At 41.3% G+C, this 23,940-nt stretch overlaps 1 protein-coding gene across 1 annotated transcript in view; it reads right to left on the minus strand.

The window, feature by feature from the left end:
* LOC124777772 overlaps window positions 1-23,940 on the minus strand; it is a 123,839-nt gene that overhangs the window by 27,902 nt on the left and 71,997 nt on the right. The window contains exons 3-5 of the mRNA XM_047253282.1: window positions 23,329-23,479; window positions 16,181-16,293; window positions 7,207-7,323 (exon numbers count right to left, since the gene is read on the minus strand). Of these exons, the coding sequence (XP_047109238.1) occupies window positions 7,207-7,323; window positions 16,181-16,293; window positions 23,329-23,479 (381 nt within the window). The remainder of the gene's footprint in view (window positions 1-7,206; window positions 7,324-16,180; window positions 16,294-23,328; window positions 23,480-23,940) is intronic.

A 23,940-nucleotide genomic window follows, 5' to 3' on the forward strand; every position in this document is an offset into this window, starting at 1 on the left:
CATCATTTGAGTTATGGAGTAGTTCCTGGCAAATAGAATTGGCCCCAGAATGTAGAAAATTTACAGAATTTATCGTATTCGGTAGATGTTACCAGTTTAAACGATTGCCATTTGATTTAAACATATCATCAGCAGTGTTTATTAGGGGATTTAATACTATACTCAGTCCTGAAATTTTACAAAAAATTAATTGTTATGTTGATGATGTGATTATAGCAGAACCCTCTTGGGAACATCACAACGACACATTAAATCAGTTTTTACAGATGATGAAAGAGCATGGGGTCACAGTAAATATAACAAAATCCAAATTTGGAAGGCGAGAGGTCAAATTTCTAGGACACATAATTTCCGAGAAAGGGGTAATGCCCGACCCAGAAAAACTAACGGCAATCAAAGAATTCTGTACTCCATATAATAAGAAAACTCTCAGAGGATTTCTAGGTCTCACCGGATTCTATAAAAAATTTATTTGGATCGACTCTCTCGCAACACCACGCCTATGTGCATTGACTGGAAAAACACGCCATGGATTTGGGATCAACAAGCCAATGAAGAATTTTTAAAAGTGAAAAACGCACTAACAACAGCACCGATTTTAGCACATCCTGATCCAACACAAAATTTTTGTATGGCCACTGATAGCGCGAAAACAGGTTTAGTAGTTGTTTTATTCCAAGAAAACGAACTGGCAGGGCTAAGATCATATAGAACAATTGCATTTGCCAGTCGGGTACTCACAAAAAGCGAGAAAAACTATTCAGTCACGGAGCTGGAAGCATTGGCCATTGTATGGGGCTTCCAACGTTTTCGATACTTCCTATTCGGAAGAAAAACAAAAGTATACGCTGACCATAAAGCATTAGAATTTCTGTTATCCGCCAAACTAACTCATGGGAGGTTAGCCAGATGAATGTTAATACTAAAAGAATTTGACTTCACTATTACACTCATACCAGGACCAGCGAATGTATTAGCAGATGCTTTTTCACTATGTCCACAGGGTGCAGCCAATAACATAGGTTTGGAAGCAGCAGAAGACCAGTTTACAATGTACTATATGAAACAAGTACCTTTCGAAAACTACATTACGACAGCAATGAAAAACATAGGCAAAGAACAGGACAAGGATACCGAAATACTAGGAATCAAACACAAGTGGAGAAGTAAGGATTTTCCAGACATTCGACAGCAATGAATGAATGGTTAATTTATATCCCAGATGAACTAATTAATAAGTACATATGGTACACACATTTAAGTAATGACCGCTTTGGACCAAAGAAATGTTTTTTAAAAATAAAAGAAACAAGCCATTTTCCTAATATGGAAAGACGAATTAGAACAGTATTAGTCAAATGCAAAAAATGTATGAGGGCTAAACACGTCACTTTCCAAACCAAGCCACCAATGTTTCCAACAATCCCTAAAAGATTAAAACAAATAGCTGCAACAGATTTGATGGGGTCCCTCCCACGCACAAAAAATGGATATATTTTCATATTTGTCATTTTGGAACTTATTTAGAAGTAAGTTCCAAAATGACACCATTAAAACGGGCAACAGGTCTTACTATAAGTAAAGCATTTAGACAAGATTTTCTCAGACAAGTAGGCCGAGTGGAACGAATAATTTCGGATAATGGCCCACAATAAAAATCAGTGCAATGGCAGAACGCGTTAAAACAACACAAAATAAAACCCATCTACATATCTAAGTACAAACCTAGCGTAAATCCAGCAGAACGATCTATGAAGGACATAGGCACTTTATGCCGATTATATGCAGGCAAAAGACACAACACTTGGGATATATACTTTAAAGATTTTCAAGAAGTAATAAATGAAATGCCACATAGCACTACACTACTACTTCCGGTTACTGTACTTAAAAATATTGAACCCCCAAACATAACCAGAAAAAATGTTAGATTTCCTATTGTACCATGTAGACAGCACAAACAAGTCATAGCAACAGCACTCTCCAACATCAGAAAGCCAGCCATTAAAAGAAAAGAAAGAGGAGATAGAACAGCAATTAAAAAAACATTCTCAAAAAAATTCAAATGGCTCTGAGCACTATGGGACTCAACTGCTGAGGTCATTAGTCCCCTAGAACTTAGAACTAGTTAAACCTAACTAACCTAAGGACATCACAAACATCCATGCCCGAGGCAGGATTCGAACCTGCGACCGTAGCGGTCGTGCGGTTCCAGACTGGAGCGCCTTTAACCGCACGGCCACTTCGGCCGGCAGGACATTCTCAGTAGGCCAGAAAGTATTTGTAAAAACACACCATCTCTCCAGCAAACAGAAACACAAAATACATTAGTTTTGCGTTGCATACAAAGGACCTGTCATAATTAGCCAAATTGCTCATGATAATTCTGTGGAACTAATGAACCCAAAAACAGGCAAAACCTGAGGACTTGACCATGTGAGCCATATCAAAAAGTTTGAAGATTAATTTTATTACTGGTAAATAATCAGCACAATATTTCAAGATTATGTTGCAGATAAGATCGTCAGGAGTATAAGAATGAAGAGAGAGGAAGGTGGGAAAAAGAAAGTAGTTTCAATAAAAACAAAAACAAAAATAACACCAATAGTACCATAAATTAAGGTGAAGGAATAAAGCGTAGATAGTCTAACAGCATGAAATACTAAAATGCTATACACCACGACACTACACAAAAATAAAAAACGAATTTGAGGTTTTTTGTATAAGTTAAGACTCAAAATATCTTAGAATCGTAACATGGAAAGGGTGCCGAAATTTGTAAAGCTTTTTAAAAAAGGTGTAAAACAATGTAGGTACTAGACATAAGTTAGATGATTATAAGTAAAACTTTTTGTAAGAACAATTGTAAAAACTCCAGCAAGGACGAGATGCAACAACCCACTAGTTGCAACGAGAGAAGTATCAAGAAAGAAAAGGACGTAATTAGCAAGACACGATTCCTACAAGGCAGAGGCGTCAAGAGAAAGGAAAGGACAGCAAGACCAACAGAAGGCCCTGGTATCGAAAGTGGGCAATAAATTTGCCCACTAGGCAGAAACCTGCTGGGACGGAACACGGAGATGCACAGTGGCAGAGCCCTGCAGAGACGCGACGGGACGCTGAACGCCGGAAGCGTCTCCGAGCGCCCCAAATGAACGGGGCGAGCAAAAAACAGCACTTACGAGAAGACCGCTTGGGCAAGCCACCACTGGCAAAAAAATATGAGTAAAAGACACACTACTGCTATTAAACTGCATGCTGATGCACGAAACTGAAGAAAACGTCCACAAAGTAGAAATGACATGTCCAAACCATTTATCAAACTATTACTAAGAGGAGAACTTCAAAGCGACTAGTTATCAATAAATATTTCCATATCCCACCCAGAGAAGAGCCAAGAAGCAAGTAAGAAGCAGAGAAAAATCAGGAAGAACGTAAGTTGAAGATTCGCAAGATTGAGACCAAGAAAGAAGGTGGGTGAAGAATAGATGACATACCTTCCCAAATCCCTATCCTATTGTAAACTAGTCGTCTGCGAAGTATTACAACGAAAAACGACCGCTTTCAGCGACACATAACGATGACTTTCACGCATACAAAGCCAGTAAACCACGAGATTCTGCACTCACAGCGCCATTCCATTATGGGACCTCCACAACAGCAACACACACTTGCAAAGCCAACAAGGAACGACGAACGAAGCTGTACATCAAATACTTGCCCACATCCATCTCACTCAAGTCCACTACCTTCGTGCAAAAACATTCGCCAACCTCATGCTTAGACATTCATAGGATTGTGTGAATGTGTGAAATCAAATTATATGATGTAGGAATTGTGCAAAAGAAACGTGTGAAAAACTAAATAAGTTAAGCACACGAGACAGCTAATAAACTACAAAATAACAGTCATTGACTATGGGCTTAAGTAAAAAATAATCGATAAAAATAAGTCATTAGTTCTGAAATGGACAGTATATAAAGAACAAAAGTAAGGCATAATAAACACTAAAACTATATGCCACTTATTTTCTCCTCATAAAAATAAAAGAATACCTATATTTTACTTATTTTCTTCTTATAAAAACAAAGAATAAAAAATTATCTTGTTGGATGTTTCCCTTTTTTTTAACATTTGTACCATTTGTTAGGATAATATCTCAATACTTGTGTATGTATATTTCTTTGTCAAAGCAATTCTTGGAAATAATTCTTATTTGTTAGTGTAACAGTGTTGAAATGAGTGTCTAAAAAACAAAAACATTTTACTTGTACATGATATTTAGAAAATGTGTTAGGAATAGATTTTACTTAATTACTACATTTATAAAAGAAATATATTTCTAAGAAAATCAATGTGAAAGACTCCTCACTTTCGATAACAAACTTCTTGAAAAACAAACTTCACACTTAAATAAAGAAAGAAAATAATTAAAAATTAATAATAGCATAAAAATATTATTCTCTTGTCATTTTTGAGAATAATGTGGAAGAATATAAAAATATAAATTAGCAATACAAACTAGCATAGAACAGAATAACATGGCTGAACAGTAGGCAACAAAATTTAGATAACGAAATAATTTTTGACTGACTTAGACAACGATTCAATCATTGCCTAAATTCAGTGCAAAAATTAAGTTCGAAGGGTGGTGATATGTAAGGTGACAGGCAAATCCAACGCCTTCCATGAAAACACTGACATGATAAGCAAATCTAGTAGTATGTCACATAGCTCCAAATAAATCGTGACATTAAATTAACCAAAGTAATACGAGTAACATGTGAGCAAATGGAATACCACAGACTAACACAAGAATGCCCAAATGCATGTCATACCTTCCCACCGTGAGACAGACGCAGTTCCGAGGGGAGAAACGAGAACAGAAGCCGAGACCAGAACCGTGTTAAGCTGGAAGGCCCTACGATAAGGGACGGACGCCCAAGTCGCCAGCTAACCGTTAGGACCACCCCCAGCCCATGTTAAAAGCTAGAGATCTCCAGAAGAACAGTATAGATCTTACGATAACACAAAAAGGGCCACCACAGCCGCATGTTTTAGTGTGAGACTTTTTCGCATCTCTGTTGCGTCAGGAGCACCCCCCCAGCCCATGTTAAAAGATAGAGCCCTCCAGAAGAACAGTATAGATCTTACGATAACGCTAAAAGGACCACACCAGCTGCAAGTTTTAGTGTGAGAATTTTTCGTGTCTCTGTTATGTTGCAAACTTTAAAAAACATTGTCCCACCACAAAAAGTATAACATTTCTCATTAGATAGACAGAATTTTTGTAGGTGGAGCTTAGGGTTAACATTGAGACCCTGATTGGTCAGATGAGAACACAGCCAGATAGTTTTTTTTTAAACCAACTTCGGTAAATTGTAGTAAGGAGAAGTTAGGAGAGAGTTGCTTCCGAGACGGCGAGGTGAGCGGAGCTGTGCTTCCCGCCGCCCCCTGACGAACACCGACAAGGTAATGAACGCTCGCGATGCCGCATAACAGCACATAAAGCTTCACTCAGAACTGCAGAAGTCTCATCTGTTACACCCCATTTTTGCATAATACTAGTGTCGATCGTCAATTAAAGCTCATGGTGTTCACATTTGCCACTGGCAGTAAAAATCTGAAACGCGACAATTTTTCTGTTATATAGTTATTGAGAAGCCACATCAGCCATTGTAATTTACGACAAGTTAGATAAGTAATTAAAGATAATTGAGGGTCACTGTAGACCATTTTGACAGTTTTCTCTCTTGTGAAACTTAATTTAAACCTAGATTATAGATGTGATATGACACAGGTCATCCATTGTAGAACTTGGAAACCCACTCAGGGAATATTCGTTCACATTTTTGTTGTACGCAGTTGGTTTTTATCATCCTGTATTAAAACATTTCCTTTCATCAATAGTGCAATTTATAAACAATGTTTTGTGAGTAGAACAAAATTTCCAATGGTAAACTTAACTGCTTTTTCGACGTTATTTTACCAGCTAACTAAAAATAGGGGAGCCTTGAACCCCTTCCACTAAATTAAGTTTCTTTTACAGAGAGTGCAGTGGAGCTGACGCTGAAATTATTAAGTATTGGGTTAAATCATCGCTAGTCTCACTGAACTCTTCTGAATTCTACATGTCATGTGTGGTCTGGCGTCTCCTTACCAGCAACAGGTCCCAGTATCAAACTAGTCATTTCCCTAAAAAACACGCTTAGAGCGTCGTTGCGCGAAAGTGGTAGGGAGATACGATATAGAACAAACAGACACCACGCAGAATGTTAGAACTTGCTAATCTAATTCCCGCAGCGTCTCTGGGTTTCATTCGACTGCATTTAGTTGACCGTGTGATACTTTTACTGACGTTCATCTTTTAATATCTTACTGCGACACTGCCCGTTCCGTTGAACTGATCTGTAAAGATCTTTTCCATATCTGGCAGAATTACAATGTCATCTACAAACTTTAACATTTGAATTTGTTCTCCTCCAACTTGAAATTCTTATCCAGAATTAACCTTGCTATTCTTTATTGGTTGCTTAACGTACAGAGAGCAACACAGAGCTACGCTAGAGATCTACGTCACTCCCTTCCAAATTTCAGCTTCCATTCCATGTCCTTTGACTCTTACAGCTGCAGTATGGTTTCTGAACAAATTGTACACAGCCTTTCGGATACAGTATTTTATCCCTAGTAAATTTAGAGACTTGAAGAATATTTTCCTCTCAACATCGTCAACTGTTTTTCTGAAAGTACAAGGGCTATAAACGTAGTTTAAGAAAGTCAACAGCATTTTGTAAATCTGAAAATGCTCCACGTGTAGGTTTGTTCTTTATGACTATGCGGAGAACGGAAGTTACAAATCACTGACATAGATTTCATGACTGTTGGTTTTATGTTTGCATCTATTATTTGATCCTTTCTTCAGCAGCGCCACTACAATAAACATGGTATATCTACTAACAACCAATAGAGGTCTTACATTTGTGATTTGTGTCCCGTTTTCTAGACAAAATAATTCGCTTTATAGGAAACGAGAGACTTCCTAACGACGTCTCGACACTCTACAGTGTAATGGTTTGCAATTTGTGTCAGCTGTAGATAGTTCTCTGCGTCTTTGAGTTTATTTTTATTTTCTGGCTTTTATGTAAAACATAACGATTTATTTTGGCTCTACGTATTACGTTTACAGAAGAGGAATTGTTTTCTTACCGTCATATCCCTCCTGGCAAACACACTTCATGCACTCAGAATTGGCTGCTTCAATCAACTGTCCCTCCAGATACGTCTTCCCTTTATATGCACATTCGGTGAGGTTGGCGTCAGACGCTGCAAAATAGAAACACAAACGCTGATGAGCCAAAACGTTATGACTACTGCCCAGCCAAGAGGTTCCATGATGCCTGGTGGCGCTGAGGGTACGTGAAGAGGTAAGATGAGTGCAGGGTGGTTATAATTAAACTTCCAGATTTAACACTACCCGCAGTCTCGCGGTACCGTTCTCGCTTCCCGAGTACGGGGTCCTGGGTTCGATTCCCGGCGCGGTCATGGATTTTCACCTGCTATGAGATGACTGGATGTTGTTGTGTCGTCTTCGTCATCATCATTCTTTCCCATTAAGGTCGGAGGAAGGCAACGGCAAACCACCTCCATTAGGACCTTGCCTAATACGGCGGTTCTCGTCTCCCACATCGTTCCCCTACGCTCTGTCAAGCAACATGGGACTTCATTTCCATTTCCATATTTTACACGTTATAACACGGAAACTAATAACCGTACGAGTACCAAACTTGGCTTTAGTAATATCAAGGACATGGGGAAGAGCAATAACGCAGAATCGTTTCGATTGAAACACTTTTAATGTGCTGCTACAGTACATCATACCATTACACATCGGTGCCATTACTGGTACAAAAGGAGCTCAATATGGCGCCCATCAGCGTCTAAAAGAGACTGAAAGCACATGATCGCATTTTGCACAGCAGAACGAAGCATGTCCGTACGTATGCTGGCTACCTCTCTTGATATGCTGCGCATCAGATCATCCCATGTGTCAATGTTCCCATGATAAACCCCATCTTTCGGGTAGCCCCACAACCAGAAATCGAACGCTTCCAAATGTGTTTCGGAGAAGCAGGCGAACTTCACGAGCGATGTGCACTGGGGCCTCATCTTGCGTGAAAAATGTTGAGTTCAATGCGTCTCTCTGCTGTAGGGCCGGTATGACAGGCTGGCGAACCATATCGCAGTATCGCTGGTCAGTCACACTGCACGTCTTTGCTTTGCTCCTTGAGTGCCAACCTGTTGAAAAAAGAATGGACCAATGATGAACGTAGCCGTAAAGCCACACCGTGCGGTGACACTTTCACCATACGGAGGAACTTCATGCACAGTGACTGGAGCTGAAGATCCCCACACTCGGCAGTTCTGCGTGTTCACCTCAGCCGTCAGATAAAAATGAGCTTCGTCTGTCCATAGGATGGCCCAGGGCAAACCCTCGTCAACTTCAATCCTTGCGAGAAAGCGGAGAGCGAAATGAACACGTCGAGGTGCAAGCTGCTGTACGATATCGATCTTGTACGGATTCCATTTGAGAATGGTTTACAGCATCTTCCGTACAGTGGACCAAGGGATGTTCAAGTGTCGTGACACAGCATTCACACTGTCTGACGACAGGGAACAATGCACAGCGTTGTCTGTCATAGCAACAGCGATTTCATCAAACAACTGTGGTGCAACCAGTCGTTGGCCTCTTCCCAAAGTGACGCCCAGTTCTCCAGTTGACTCGAAGTTCTTCAACATGTTCTGCACAGCAGGTGGAGAAAGAGGGCCCTTCCGTAATCCTTTCAGCCGGCGTTATTCTCGAAGGGCAGCTGCAGCATTACTGTTGTTTTGGTAATAGAGCTGAACCAATAATGCCTTGCTCCTTTTGTCTACGTTTGTGTTGACTCGTCAACAAGTGCACTGCGACTGGCCAGGTGTGTGACACTATGGATCACAATGACTGATCACGGCACCTGGTGGCCATAGTTGGAAGTGGACGAGGGCAATGTGACGCGTGGAAAGACCGAACCCCATGCTGTGGACATTAACGCTACCAAGTTTCATACTCGTACGCTAATAGGTTTCCATGTTATAACATGTTAAATAGGGAAAGTTTGGTTATAACCACCCGGTACATGAGCTGAGCAGAGCATAGACGAATGGGGAATCATTCTGGTGGCGGTAAGTGGCTCAAATGCGTAAATCCGGCGACTTAAGAGTCTTTGATAAAAGCCAGATGGTTGCGGCCCAAAGACTGGGAGCGAGCATCTCGCATACGGCGAAGCTGTACGGTTGTTCACGTGCTGCTGTCGTGAGCGTCTATGGAAAGTGGCTGCAGAAAGCTGAAACCACGAGTAGGCAACAAGTAGGTGGACGTCCATATGTCGTCACAGAACACAGGGACCGGCGGCTTGCCAGCTTTCGAAAGCAGGATAGGCGGCGATCTGTGGCAGATCTGACGGGAGAGTACAGTGCTGGCGAGACGGGCACAGGTGTTTTGGACTCACCGTTCAGCGCAAAGTGTTGGACACGGTGCCCCACGGCAGGGGTGCAGCCCCGAATCTCCCCGCAGTCAGAAAAATGGTACCGAATCCTCCCAAGCCCGCAAGGTTCAAAATGGCTCTGAGCACTATGGGACTCAACTGCTGAGGTCATAAGTCCCCTAGAACTTAGAACTACTTAAACCTAACTAACCTAAGGACATCACACACATCCATGCTCGAGGCATGATTCGAACCTGCGACCGTAGCGGTCGCGCGGTTCCAGACTGTAGCGCCTAGAACCGCTAGGCCACTCCGGCCGGCCCAAGTCCGCAAGGGTCTGAAAAACAATGGGACCGAGTCCCCCCGTTTGAAGCAGTTCTAAATATTATGAATACTCCAAGCAGGCAAAGGAAAGCATATGAAGTTACAGTAGTGGTTTTCGCGTGTATTGTATGTTTAAAAGTTTTATCTTTTATCTTATTTAGATATTTATTTTTAGAAACTGGAATCATTTATAGCCTTGATTTCTTCGTAATTAATTTATTAAAATAGCAAATCACGGTTTCGCAACACATATTCTATCTCAGTGTTCATTTTATGAATTATAGTTACATTTCCAGCAAATCTATACAAACAACAAATTGATAAGTGTCCGATGTCTGAATATAGGAGATGGTTAAGAAAACTCAGTTTGAATGGTCTATAGAAGCGCAATGGATGGCAGAGTTATAACTGTTTTACCATAAGACCGTGCGTGGATACCAGTGTCGTAGCTAGTGGTTGGCCAGAGAGAGGGTCGGCACTTGGCACCCGCACCCACAGCCAGCACACCGCTGGGGCACAGGCACAAAATTATTGTGGATTGTACACGATATTGCAAAAAGCATAAATGTTGACCTTGTAATTGATAAATTAGACTCAGAAAAAGCCCAAATATTGAAATCTGAAAATTTTACCAGCTTCGAAATTTGCCACTTGCTGTTCCATTAATTTAAAATTTGGGCAATTTCTTTCCTTTTTCTTCGTTTTCGACGAAGAAATTTTAGAATCGAGCTGAATTTGTTTTAGCACTTCAAGAAATCGGTAAATGTCAGGTCTGGAGGAGTAGAACTGACTATTATATTTGCTATGGAAACTTTCGTAAGCGTTCGTTGTTCGCTGTCTGTTAAACTTAGTTTTGCCCACTTGGATGGAGGAAAGAGTGCATTCTCTTATATGTAAGTTTCTAGTAAATAGTCACAGAAGGCTTGCAATTTTTCCGATGCAGGTATCTCTGCTATGAAATCGTCAACAAAACAGTCGCCAACCATGTCTCCGCGAACTGCGAAGTGGCCGCAGACAGCTGTGGTCATTAGCGCACACAATGCTGTGTCGCATTGTGTCAGTTTGGGAGGCTTCAGTTCTGTTACCCGCTTACCTACCTGGTTTCTGGAGGATTCGGGCTGCGCCCCACGGTAGAGGACCCCTACGTGTTCCCACGTTGACCCAGCGACATCGTCTATTATGATGACTGTGCGCACGCGATCGTCGAGTCGCGTGGTAGGACAAGTCCCGTTTGTTGTTAAACCAGGTCGATGGTCGTGTTCAGATGCGCCGTCATCCAGGCGAACGGCTGCTCGAAACATGCAGCGCTCCACGGACGCAGGCCGGTGGGAGCAGTATTATGTTATGGGGGACTTTCGTTTGGACTTCCACGGAACTTGCGGTAGCAATCGAAGGCTCCGTGACAGGTATGGACTATGTGAACATTATTAGGGAACACCTGCAACTCCTTATGCTTCATGTCTTCCCCAACAGCAATGGCATCTTCCAGCGGGATAACTGTGTTTGTCACAAGGCCAGAATCGTGCTGCAGTGTTTGAGGAGCACGATAGAGAACTTACGCTGGTGGCTTGGCCATCAAATTCGGCTTCTCTGAATCCGAGGAAACCAAGCTGGGACGCTATCGGGTGCAAGCTCCGCTCCCACAAACCAACCACTCGAAAATTACTACAAGTGTGTGACCTGTGCGTGGGAATCTGGTGCAACAAACGTCTGGAAACCTATCAAGTACTTATCGAATACATGGCACACTGAATCTCTGCTCAATTACGTTCCTGAAGTGGACCAACAAGTTTTTGAGTGGGTGGTCAGAATGTTTTGGCTCATCAGTGAATATCTAATTTACTAAGAGAATCAGGTAATGCATGGAAAATTAAGATAAGCTATGTATTTTTGTAGATACTTTATTCCTTAGCTGAAATGCATTTATTTGTGTGTATGGGCATCTTCTGCAGTAACTGTGATATGTGAATTATGATTATATTTCAAATGTTTTTTTATTCCAGTCTTTGATCACAATATAAATTCCTTTGACGATGATCGGTTTCAGTCAGTAGTGACCATCTTCAGATCTACAATATATACACCTAGTGGGCAGTCTAACTTTCAACACATTACAGCATTTCGTATCAGAATATACTATCATACAGCCTGGGAAATGTGCAGATAAAATAACGTAGAGCGTACCTGTTCTACAGCATGTCCTAATGTGATAAGGCCGTAATGGTGCTGAGTATATTTATATGTTTTGACGATGCCATTGCGGCGTTATCACTTTAGGACATGGTGTAGAACAGGTACGCTTTACGTTATTTTATCTGCACATTTCCCAGGTTGTATGATAGTATATTCTGATATGAAATGCTGTAATGTGTTGAAAGTTAGACTGCCCACTAGGTGTATATATTGTAGATCTGAAGATGGTCACTACTGACTGAAACCGATCATCGTCAAAGAAATTTATATTGTGATCAAAGACTGGAATACTAAAAAAAACATTTGACAGTAATGGGTCACTGTTCATATTTGCGACTATGTCACAGCTGGTGATGCTTATATTTGGCAAAACAAAAACAGTAAAATGAATGGGTAAACTCAATAAAAAATATGTTTGTATTTTCAGTACCGTTTTGGAAGTTACAGCTTCATCATCAAGGCTTCAGTTCTTAATAAGGACCTGCTTTTCGGTGTCAACACGCCATAAACGCGTGTCTCTGGTAGTTACAGTATATTCGTATCTGAAATTTACAAAGCTATCGGAAAAATGCAAACAAAATAACAGAAATCAATCAGTGATCCTCCATTCATGTCAATTGTGCATTCCGACGGACCTGAGCAATTCCAGCAGGACAATGCGCCACCCCACACATGCAGAATTGCTACAGAGTAGCTCCAGGAACACTTCCACAGGCCACCAAACTCCCATGTTGAGCATATCAGGGTTGCCTTACAACGAGCTGTTCAGGAAGAGATCTCCACCCCCTCGTACTCGTATAGATTCATGGACAGCCCAGCAGGATTCATGGTATCAGTTCCCTCCAGCACTATTTTTGTTATTAGTCGAGGCCATGCCATGTCGCGTTGCGGCACTTGTGTGTGCTAGGTGTGTGTGTTTGTGTGTGTTTGGGGGCGGGGGGGGGGGGGGGGGCGTACACGATATTAGGCAGGTGTACCAGTTTGTTTGGCTCTTCAGCGTATAAGAAGTGATGATGGAACAGTTATGAGGTTATAATCTATACTCCGTTCCATTAGAAAAGTTCAGGAAACTGTAATTTAAGAGTTATCTAACTAAAAGCTGTGTGGTACATACTTAGAATACAGTATTGCTCATAGAAAAATTTAGATAGCTGTTGGTCTCCAACTAACAATGATATGTGTGATGTTGTGAAAAAGGATGATATGTGAGCACTGCTGTTAACATATGACATTCTAGCTGTAGGCGTTCTCTTTCTAGTCCGCTCCGAAGCAACATCGGCGGTATAAAAAGGACGACCGTAGTGGTACATCAGAGTGATTCGATCGTCGTCAGTCGCCCTTGACGTAACTCGCTAAATGCTTATACGCTTCAGAATGTGCCGCAGTACTGTCCACGATCGCTTACGCTAAGCGTGGGATGGCACTAAAGATAGTGGCTTGAGTATTTATTGATCTAAGTGGCTATAGTGCACATTTTGTGTAAATGTGTGAAAGTGAAATTACTTGGAATGATAATTTACTGGGAAGCTTGTATTTCAATCCGATGATTATGCTTTGTGCGCCGGCCGTAGCACTTATAAGGTAACAAGTTAACGATGCTTAATTGACAGATGGAGTGATAATTAGCAATACTTGGAACTTCGAGCAGAAGTCGCTGATTTCGATACGAAAACTTTAATGAATTACAATAATGTTATCGTATGAAACAACGAGTTCACTCTTATCAGTCACTGTTTATGTACACTGAAGAGCCAAAGAAACTAGTACACCTGTCTCCTATCGTGTAGCTTCCCCACGAGCACGCAGAAGTGCCGAAACACGATGTGACCCAGACTCGACTAATGTCTGAAGTAGCGCTGGGGGGGGGGGGGGGGGAACTGACACCATGAATCATGCAGGGCTGTTCATAAATCCGTAAGAGTACGAGGGGGTGGAGATCTCTTCTGAACAGCACGTTGCAAGGCATCCCAGATATGCTCAATAATGTTCATGTATGAGGAGTTTGGGGCCATCGGAAGTGTTTAAACTCAGAAGAGTGTTCCTGGAGCCAATCTGTAGCAATTTTGGACGTGTGGAGTGTCGAATTATCCTTCTGGAATTGCCCAAGTCTGACGAAATGCACAATGGGCATGAATGGACGCAGGTGATCAGAGAGAATGCTCACGTATGTGTCATCTGTCAGTCATATCTAGACGTAGGGCTCCCGTATTACTCCAAGTGCACACGACTGCACCATTACAGTGCCTGCACCAGCATGAACAGTCCCCCGCTGACTTGCAGGGTCCATGGATTCATGTGGTTGTCTCCATACCCGTAAATCCATTCGCTCGATACAATTCGAAACGAGACTCTTCCAATGTCGGTGTTGACGGGACCAGGCGAGGCGTAAACCTCTGTGTCCTGCAGTCATCAAGGGTACACGTGTGTGCCTTCGGCTCCGAAAGCCCATATCGATGGTTCGCATGCTGACACTTGTCGATGGGCCAGCGTTGAAATCTGCAGCAATTTGCAGAAAGGTTACACTTTTGTCACACTGAACGATTTTCTTTAGTCGTCGTTGGTCCTGTTCTTGCAGGATCTGTTTCGGCCGCGGCGATTTTGGAGATTTGATGCTTTACCGGATTCCTGATATTCACGTTAAAACTCACTTAAATCTTGATAACCTGCCATTGTAGCAGCAGTAACTGATTTAACGACAGCGCCCGACAGTTGTCTTATACACGCTTTCCCGACCGCAGCGCCATGTTCTGCCTGTTCACATATCTCTGTATTTTAATACGGATGCCTATACCAGTTTCTTTGGCGCTTCAATGTAAGATCTGTTAATTTTATGAAAGTTCTCACTGATTATTTGTGTCATTTAGGACGCAGTATTTAACATCAATTTTGCCACGTTATTTCTCTTGCTTGCCTTGCGCATCTCCGCTATCCAGTGGCACAGAAATTTTCTCATATGGTGCATATTTGCGGAGTGTACTCCTATTTTGGATCGTTAATCATAAACTTTCTTTCGAGTTATTGTACTGTTACAGTTTTGTATTATTTTATGTAATCTGTTTCCTGTGACTCAATCTCGTGTTTTATGATTATAAGTTATTCTGTTTCTTGGTAGTCTTTACCACTGCAGGTGTCTTCCCGACAGATGTTTAAATAAATCTAACGTGTTCTGATAAAAGGAAAAGAAAGTTCACAACACGAATCATCTTCAATCTCCCTTTGGCCCTGTCCTTCCCACCACAGACATCATAATGCGGGTATTCCGTACCAGTGTGTGTGAACTCTTCTTGAATTTTCTGATTTGTTAAAAGAGAGTACACTGTTATTTCAAAATGGTTCACATGTCTCTAAGCACTATGGGACTTAACATCTGAGGTCATCAGTCCCCTAGGCTTAGAACTACTTAAACCTAACTAACCTAAGGACATCACATACATCCATGCCCGAGGCAGGATTCGAACCTGCGACCGTAGCAGCAGCGCGGTTCCGGACTGAAGCGCCTAGAACCGCTCGGTCATATGGCCCGGCTACTGTTATTTATCGTCGTGGTTCCTGACTCCTCTAGATTATGCACAGAAAGTTTGAACATTTATTTCAGTTTTGGCGAGCTGAATTGTGGGCTTGTGGACGGATGATTATGGGACGAATGTTCTCCATCACTTTCTGACTGGCAACTAAAATAATTTTCAGTCTCTTGAAAAAGGCGATAGTATTTTAAAAAATCGCACTAAGTCTCACAAAATTACCGAAAACAAACCGCCCACAAAAACGTAAAAACTAGGTATTTCAGACCCGCTGCCACACACATGGGAGGTCTTGGATTTCTGTATAAGTGTTTGATGGGCGCTCTTAGAGTGAAGATGTCATGTCGGGTAGCTTTGGGCAAAAACCACACTACATTTCCTCTAAGCTGCTTTCCTCCTCAGTCTAGACTGTAAGAACTTCAAGTTATTAAGAGTAGTGACATACGTGTGATTTAATCCAGTATATATTATGTCACATTGAACGGCTAATGACACATGGAAGAGTTTCTTAAGAAGAATTATTCCTTTCATCTCTCCCGTAACACAACTGAAATTCAGACGAAATAGAATTAAAAGAAACTGACGCCTTTCCAATCATTCAGAGCATTGGTTCCTACTTACCACACTTCTGTCCACTGCTACAGCACTGGTCTAAACTGTAGGTCGGATAACAGCCGTCAGGAACAGTCAAGTGAGAGCATCTCGTGTCGTCACAAGAGAACCTCGCTTCTCCCCTACAGAATAAAAGAGAGAGAGAGAATCATAAAGACTGTTTTGTTTAAAGCGTCTGCCTGAAAAAAAGCGTTATTCATCGAACAACTGACACTTTTTACATATTTCTAAAGGAAGCACCTTCTCGTTATGTGAGAAAGGGAATTTCAAGCACAAAGAGAAATGTAAAACTGACTGAGAATTTAGCGAGCGTAGGCATTGCCTGCAGGGGAAAAGCGATTATAAATTAAATTAGAAATTAAAATTGCAGAGCCACCACAAGTCACGTGTAACATTTCATTATTTTGACATGTCGCACTGCTACTACTACTACTACTACTACTTCTCGACTTCTGACCCACCGTACAGTAAGATAAATTCACAGATTCTACTCTCAACGTGGTAACTTAACACTGCGTAGCTGAGGGTCACACGTTGGAGCTCGAAATTTGTAGTCGAAGGCCAAAAGTAAACACTAAGCGAGAATTAGTACTACAGTACTCTCCTGGCGAATGAACTATGTCCGACGAGAATAAATACTATTTTTACGACTTTGCACACTAGTGCCTGTATTTACAACTAATTTACAGTCAGACGTAAATATATAATTTTGGAAACGTGGTACCTACAGTGCCAAATTTGGTGCTGGATGTAAATATATGAGGCAGCTACAGAATTCAAAACGCAGTTGACGTAAAGAGCATGATGCATTAGTCTAAGTAATGGTGGGTGAAATCTCTGAAGGTGGCTTAGATTAATAAAGTTAAAATGTAAAATTATTAAAAAATTAAAAACTTTCGATAATTTTTTTCAAAACCTTTATACTTTTACTATTTTTAAAAATTATGACCAGTTTCAGCAGCTTGGTTACCATCTTCAGATTCGAGGACAGACAAAACAAAAGAACTATTTTCTTGAGTAACAAAGTTATGAAAAAATTGTTGTTGGCTTACCTTTAAAATTTTTTATGTAATTAACCTACCACATGTAGTAGTATAGATCCCCTGGCAGTGTACACGACTGTTGCATTGTCCATGATATACTTGTTTTAAATCTCCAAGTAAAATGTGTTATGCACAGCATAAAACGAACGTAAGGGAAGTATATTATGTACTGACAAACAAATAAGAATAACGAAAACTTTTTACGATGACGTACAGGATTTTTGTTTCAGTTGATGTCATAGATAACGTGATACGTTCAAAGAATTAGCCTTTCTCAAATAGATATTTCTTATTTATTTCCCAGTATATAATTAGTGTGCAAAGTCGTAAAAATAGTATACATTCGTCTCTGACATCGTCTGGCGCCGAGGTAAATACGTTCATTCGTCTGGAAAATACTCTCGTAGTTATTCTCGCTTAATGCTCTTTTGGGCGTTCAGCTGCAATCATCGGGTAGCAACGTGTGGCCCTACTCTATACAATGTTAAAGTTACCACGTTGAAAGTAGAATCTGTGGCCATACTGGCTATGTTTGGGAACCGTGACTGTGTGGAATAATTACTTATTTGTATTTTCTGCTATGGGTCACTTTTATTTGTTTTATGTTTAATATAACATAAAGTAAAGTAAACCAATAGCAGTTTTTACATAAATTTCTTACTCAAGGAAATATTGTTTTGGTTTGCCTTTTCTCAGATCTGACGATGGTAGTTAAGCTACCGAAACTAGTCAGCAACTTGTAACAAAAAAAAAAAAGAAAAAAAAAGAAAAAAAGAGAGAGAGTTAAATTAGATTGAGATAATATATACAAAAATTCTGAAAGTTTTAAAAAAGTTTTTAAAATGTTTGTAATTTTACATTTGATTATATGCTTGCAATCGCTTTCTCCTATTCGGACAACACCAGAAGTTAAGCTCGCTGCCTGTTTCTTTCAAGGAACGCAGCAGCTCAGTCACAAAAATCTCGAATAAAATGACACAAACATGGAGCCCGTGATGGTTTATTTCGTGCTTTTTTTCCTTTTTGTTGTCGTGATCTTCCGTCCGAAGATTGGCTCTCCTTTGCTAGTCCTTTCATATCTAGTTAGGGGGTCGATTTTGCTTCACGTCCGTGGGTGTAAACCTGAAATTTGCCCCACACGTGACCCCTGGGTTGTGCTAAGAAGGCAACAAAACTGGCTATTCGAGAAGTACATAACCGAGAGGAAATGTAGTCATAATCACATCAAAAGCCCTTCTCAGGGCCAAACATCTAGGAGTAAGTATTAAAATATGCCAACTGAATACTGAGGGCATTAGTAAAACCAAATGCCAAATTCTTCAAAAGTTATTGACTAAGCACAACATTGACGTAGTTGCCCTACAGGAAACCCACACAGATAACGAAGATCAACTACGTTCCAGAGGAAAAATACCAGCATACGATATCATTGGCGCAACATACCACCATGCCTATGGAGTAGCCACATACGTCAAAAATAAAACAGAGAACGCTCACTTGTATCCACTTCCGCAAATGACAATATCCACTCTGTGATAATCAGAATAGGTGAACTTGTCATAAGCAACGTTGACAAACAACTAGGATCCGCATGGCCAGCAGACGTGCTCCAATAATACCGCCATCCCGCGATCTATGTAAAAGACTTTAACAGTCACCACGCGCAATGGCGATACAGAGCAACTGATACAAATGATGAAGCCTTAGCAGACTGGGCAGAAGAAAACAACGTCCACCTCATTTTTCGATGCTAAAGTTCGCGGTTATTTCAGATCAGCATCTCGGAAACGAGAGTATGACCCAGGCTCATGCTTTGCCACAGCTGATGAAAATCAACTGGTCAACACAAGCCGAAATGTTTTGCCAGATTTCGCTCATGGTTAACACCGCCCAGTCTTAGTATTCCACTGGTAACCTAAACTCCTCGACTGAGATGGAACCTACAAAAAGCGGATTTGAAAACTTACTCTGAAGACCTCGATAAATGTCTATGATGGCTCCCTCCATCCGCTGATACTACAAAAGATTTGTGGGAACAGTCATCAGTAGAGCATAAAAGCACATACCTAGAGGAAACCGCAAAGAATGTGAGGAACGCTGTATAATGACTACCAAAGCAACAGTGACAGAGAAATAGTAGATGGACTCATAAGCAGCCTTGGCAGTGCACGACGACAGAAGTGGATGGAAACTACACAGGTTATGGACTTTAAAGTATCCAGCAGAAAAGCATGGTCCCTGCTTCGTAAACCAGGAGGAGCCAGCCGTATCACTCGAGAAGAAAACCCCACAACACCGAACAAAACTGCTTTGCACATTGATAAAACATCTAAAGGGGCAAACCACCGAGAGACAACAATATGCATTAAACATGAACTTAGAAAGCTAAAAGCAACAGCCAGTGTTGACACTAAGTATTCACGCGACATCACCCCCGAAGAGATCTTGGCAGTAATAAAGGACACAAAACCAGGTAAATCCCCCGGTTCAGATGACATCCTCCCAGAGTTTCTTAGCAAGTCTGGCAAATATACGAAAATATGGTTAGCAAAGTTCTTCGCATCACTACTACAGACAGGAAATATACCCCAAGAACTTATTCGTGCCAAGATAATCTTCCTTCTAAAGCCAGGTAAACCGGAAAATCTTCCGCAAAACTACCGGCCCATAGCACTGCTTAGCATGGTGTACAAACTTCTGGAACGAGTACTAGTTAACAGGATCGTTCAGACAATACTCACAGCCATCCCAGTAGAATAAGCCGGCCTTCGTCCCAGCCGAAGTTGTGGAGTCCGAGTCCTGGCCCTTACAACATATATTGAAGCGGGACTGCAAAAGAAAGTGAAAACATCTGTGGCCTTCATTGACTTGTCAGCAGCCTCTGATAGACAAGACCTACTGTATAAATTGATGAAAATAATTTCCTGTCAAAAAGTGACAAAGGTTAATTGGTAACATGATTGGTAACAGAGGATTCATCATAGGAAAAAGAGTCAGTACCCAGAAATTCCTTCAAATGGCTTACCTCAAGGCTCAGTATTAGCCCCACTGCTTTCAGCCTATATATTACTGACATGCCAGAAACAGCTTGTACGAAATTTGGCTACGCCGATGATTGGGCCATTGCAACAAGACACACCGATTTTGATACAACTGAAAAAACCCTGACATCCGATCTGTCTGCCCTGTCTGCCCTGCCCTGTACGAAATTTGGCTACGCCGATGATTGGGCCATTGCAACAAGACACACCGATTTTGATACAACAGAAGAAACCCTGACATCCGATCTGTCTGCCCTGGCAGCATACTTCCGTAAATGGAGGCTTAGGCCTAATGCCAGGAAAACAGAAGTAACTTGCTTCCATCTGAATAACAGAGAAGCCGACAGAGCTCTGGATGTATCCTTTGACGACACACGCCTCAACCACAATAAGGAGCCAAGATACCTAGGGGTCACGTTGGACAGAACCTCGTCATTAAAATCACACCTTACAAAAACAGCTGCCAAGAACAAGAAGCAACCTCATCCATAAACTCTGCGGAATCACCTGGGGATCAATGGCAACAACCCTGAGGACGTCTGCGCTGAGCCTGGTACTGTGCACTAGTACGGCTAAACAGTAGCCATGTGAACAAAATGGATGTTGAACTTAACAACACTATGCGCATTATTTCAGGAACCGTTAGGTCTACACCTAACACATGGCTACCTGTTCAAATGGTTCAAATGGCTCTGAACACTATGGGACTTAGCATCTGAGGTCATCAGTCCCCTAGACTTAGACCTGCTTAAACCTAACTAACCTAAGAACATCACACACATCCATACCAGAGGCAGGATTCGAACCTGCAACCGTAGCAACAGCGCCGTTCCGGACATGGCTACCTGTCCTGAGTCATATAGCGCCACCAAAAATGCGACCAGAAGCAGCTTTGGTCAGGGAATACAACAAGATCGAAGCAAAACCTGAACTACCGGTACACATCGATATACCTGATCTCAGCATCAAAAGGCTTCGTTCAAGACATCATCCTCTTGCTCTTGACAGCTTCACTGGGCCTGACGTCAACTCTTGGAGAACATAATGGCTCCAAAATGCACCAACTACTTGCCACCTAATGCCTTGTATTACTGAGGCAGTTCCTGCGTTTGATCATACCCGCAAGGTCAGGTCAACTCTGAACCGACTAAGAACTGGGCGTGGAAGTTGTGCTGGCTCACCCTACAAATGGGGACTGCTGTCTTCTCCAGCATGTGACTGCTCCGCCCCTAAGCAGTCCATCCAACACACGGAGAAGAATGCAGTGCCAGAGTGTTCAGTGGGGACTTTGAAGAATTCCTCATGGCACCCCAAAAATCCATTGAATATATACAAAGACTGTCTGTGAACATATGTAATATAGGATAACTTGATCCAATACTGAAATGTACTTAACTACCATACGCTAAATAAATAAAATCTCCACGTAAATGCCGCATTTCTACGTCCGTTCCCAATATAGTCGAGCCTGGGTTTTCCTGTAGAAGTTTTATCTCCCCCCCCCCTCCCCTCCCTCGCCAGAAACAGAAGACACACGGTTTACTCCATTACAAAATGAACTACTCCTTGATTCCTCAGGACGTGTCGTACCAAAATATCCCTTTTTTAAATCAGTTTGTGTCCTGAAGATATTTTCTCGCCGACCTGAAGCAGTACCCCTTCTGTGGTTATCCAATGAACGCACTTCATCTTCAGCATTCTTCCGTAACATCACATTCCGAAACCTTCTGTTCGCAGTTTGTCTGTATTGCTCGTCTACCACGTTTCACTTCCTTATAAGGCTGCACTTGAGTCAAATACTTTATGGAAAGCTTTCCTAATACTCAGACTTTTTATTCGATATTAATGTATTTTACTTTCCGCCAGTGTGCAATTTCTAGTCGTTTACTTCGCCATCGTCAATTACTTTGCTGCTGAAACAGGAAATATCATCTATTACCCTTAGTGTCTCTTTTCCTAAACTAATTTCCACAGCGTTATTGGTTCACCTCGATTATACTTCATCATCCTTGTTTGACCATCTTTGATATTCGTCTTATAACCTCTTTCCCCTTCTCAAGATGTAACCTATTGTCTTAAGCTGATCTACCAAGACCATTGCTGCCTCTGCCAAAAACTAGAAACGCTGTGATCGACAAATCTTAAAGTTGGTTTTATTGCTTCTCTCTGAATTTAAATTCCCTTCCCAGATTAACACTGAGATATTAAATCATATTTTTCCAATACATTCAGTTACTGACGCACAGAGAAATACAATTGTCATTATTTGTAATCGTATGTACTACGTGATAGTTTATTTCCACAGATCAGGTGACATCACAAAGCATAATTTATCCTCGTGTTTTAAGACTGCAGTATACTCACTTGTGGCCACACGGTCTAAGTTTGAGAACCGTGAGTGTGTGGAATAATTACTTATTTGTATTTACCGCTACCCGTCACTTTTATTTGTTTTATGTTTGAACTAACATACTGCAACTCGTTTCGAGCTTGTTTTGCTCATCGTGATGTGCTTATACATACCCCAAAACTGTTACTTCATAAGAAAAATGTCTTAACATAGGACTTTTCGTTTATAGTTCGCTGCTGGTGTGGCTGTTAGGGTATTTGGAGAGGCGCTGATGGGCTATAAATTGGTGTCCAGTGATTTCCGCTGGTGTCGAGCTGTGTCTCATTATTTATTATGAAAGACACCATAGCCTGAGTGGGATACAGATATTTCTGCATCAGGTTCTATCGTGAGAAAATCGTGTTTTACACGTTTTTTATGTCAATTTAGTTTCATGCGTTTTCTAAGTGATAACTTTCTGTACGTGTAAACACCTGAAAGAGATCAAACACGCTCGACACGCATTGCAGTATGTTAAACAAAACGTAAAACAAATAAAAGTGACTGACAGCATAAAATACAAACAAATAATTAAGCAGTATACCTGATTTCCCTTTTCCCTTTCCTATCTTTCAGTATCAGAGAAAGCAGTACTTTTGTAATAGATTTTTGTTTTGATCTGCTGCAAGTGCTGCACAGATACTGCTTGGAGTGAATACAGTGCTAGAACAGATATTTACTAACTTCCAGATTCCTTCTGGAAGGATGTAGCAACGACATATTTGCATGCATGGAGATTTGAGTGCGCCCCACTTTCCATGGAACAGGATACTGTTGTGACCATATGGCTTCTCATTGTAGAGACACTTTGTCTTGTCCAGCGATGTAAGTGGACCTGAAAGGGGGAAAAAACAAATATGAAGCAGGTGTTGGCTGGTACGAACTATTTAACTAGTCTCAGTACTAACGCAGCAATACGTGTGAACAGTACAAAGAAGTCATTCCTTATCTCCTCCCTGCGTATTTCTTGAAGAACAGTCCGACGTAACATTTCCATTTCGCAAGAGCGTACACAATGACATAGCTTTAAAAATTACATTTACGCGTACTTTTGCATTTTGTTGGTAAGCACTGTGTTTACAGTGTCACGCACTAATTGGTCTTTATTGAATTTATTTCTCAGATCATCTTCTCGTCGAAAGGCTAAATTTGCGAACTTGCTACATAATTTAACGTCAGTTACAACCTTTGAACGGTATGACTATTTTTCACTCAAACCCATTACTTTGGATTTGTTAAAGAAAGCTGTAGTTTAAAACTCAGTCAGTGGGTTGGAACGTGGCCACATGTAGTTCA

This window comes from Schistocerca piceifrons, chromosome 2 (genome assembly GCF_021461385.2).
Source record: "Schistocerca piceifrons isolate TAMUIC-IGC-003096 chromosome 2, iqSchPice1.1, whole genome shotgun sequence".
Classification (NCBI taxonomy): Eukaryota; Metazoa; Arthropoda; class Insecta; order Orthoptera; family Acrididae; genus Schistocerca; species Schistocerca piceifrons.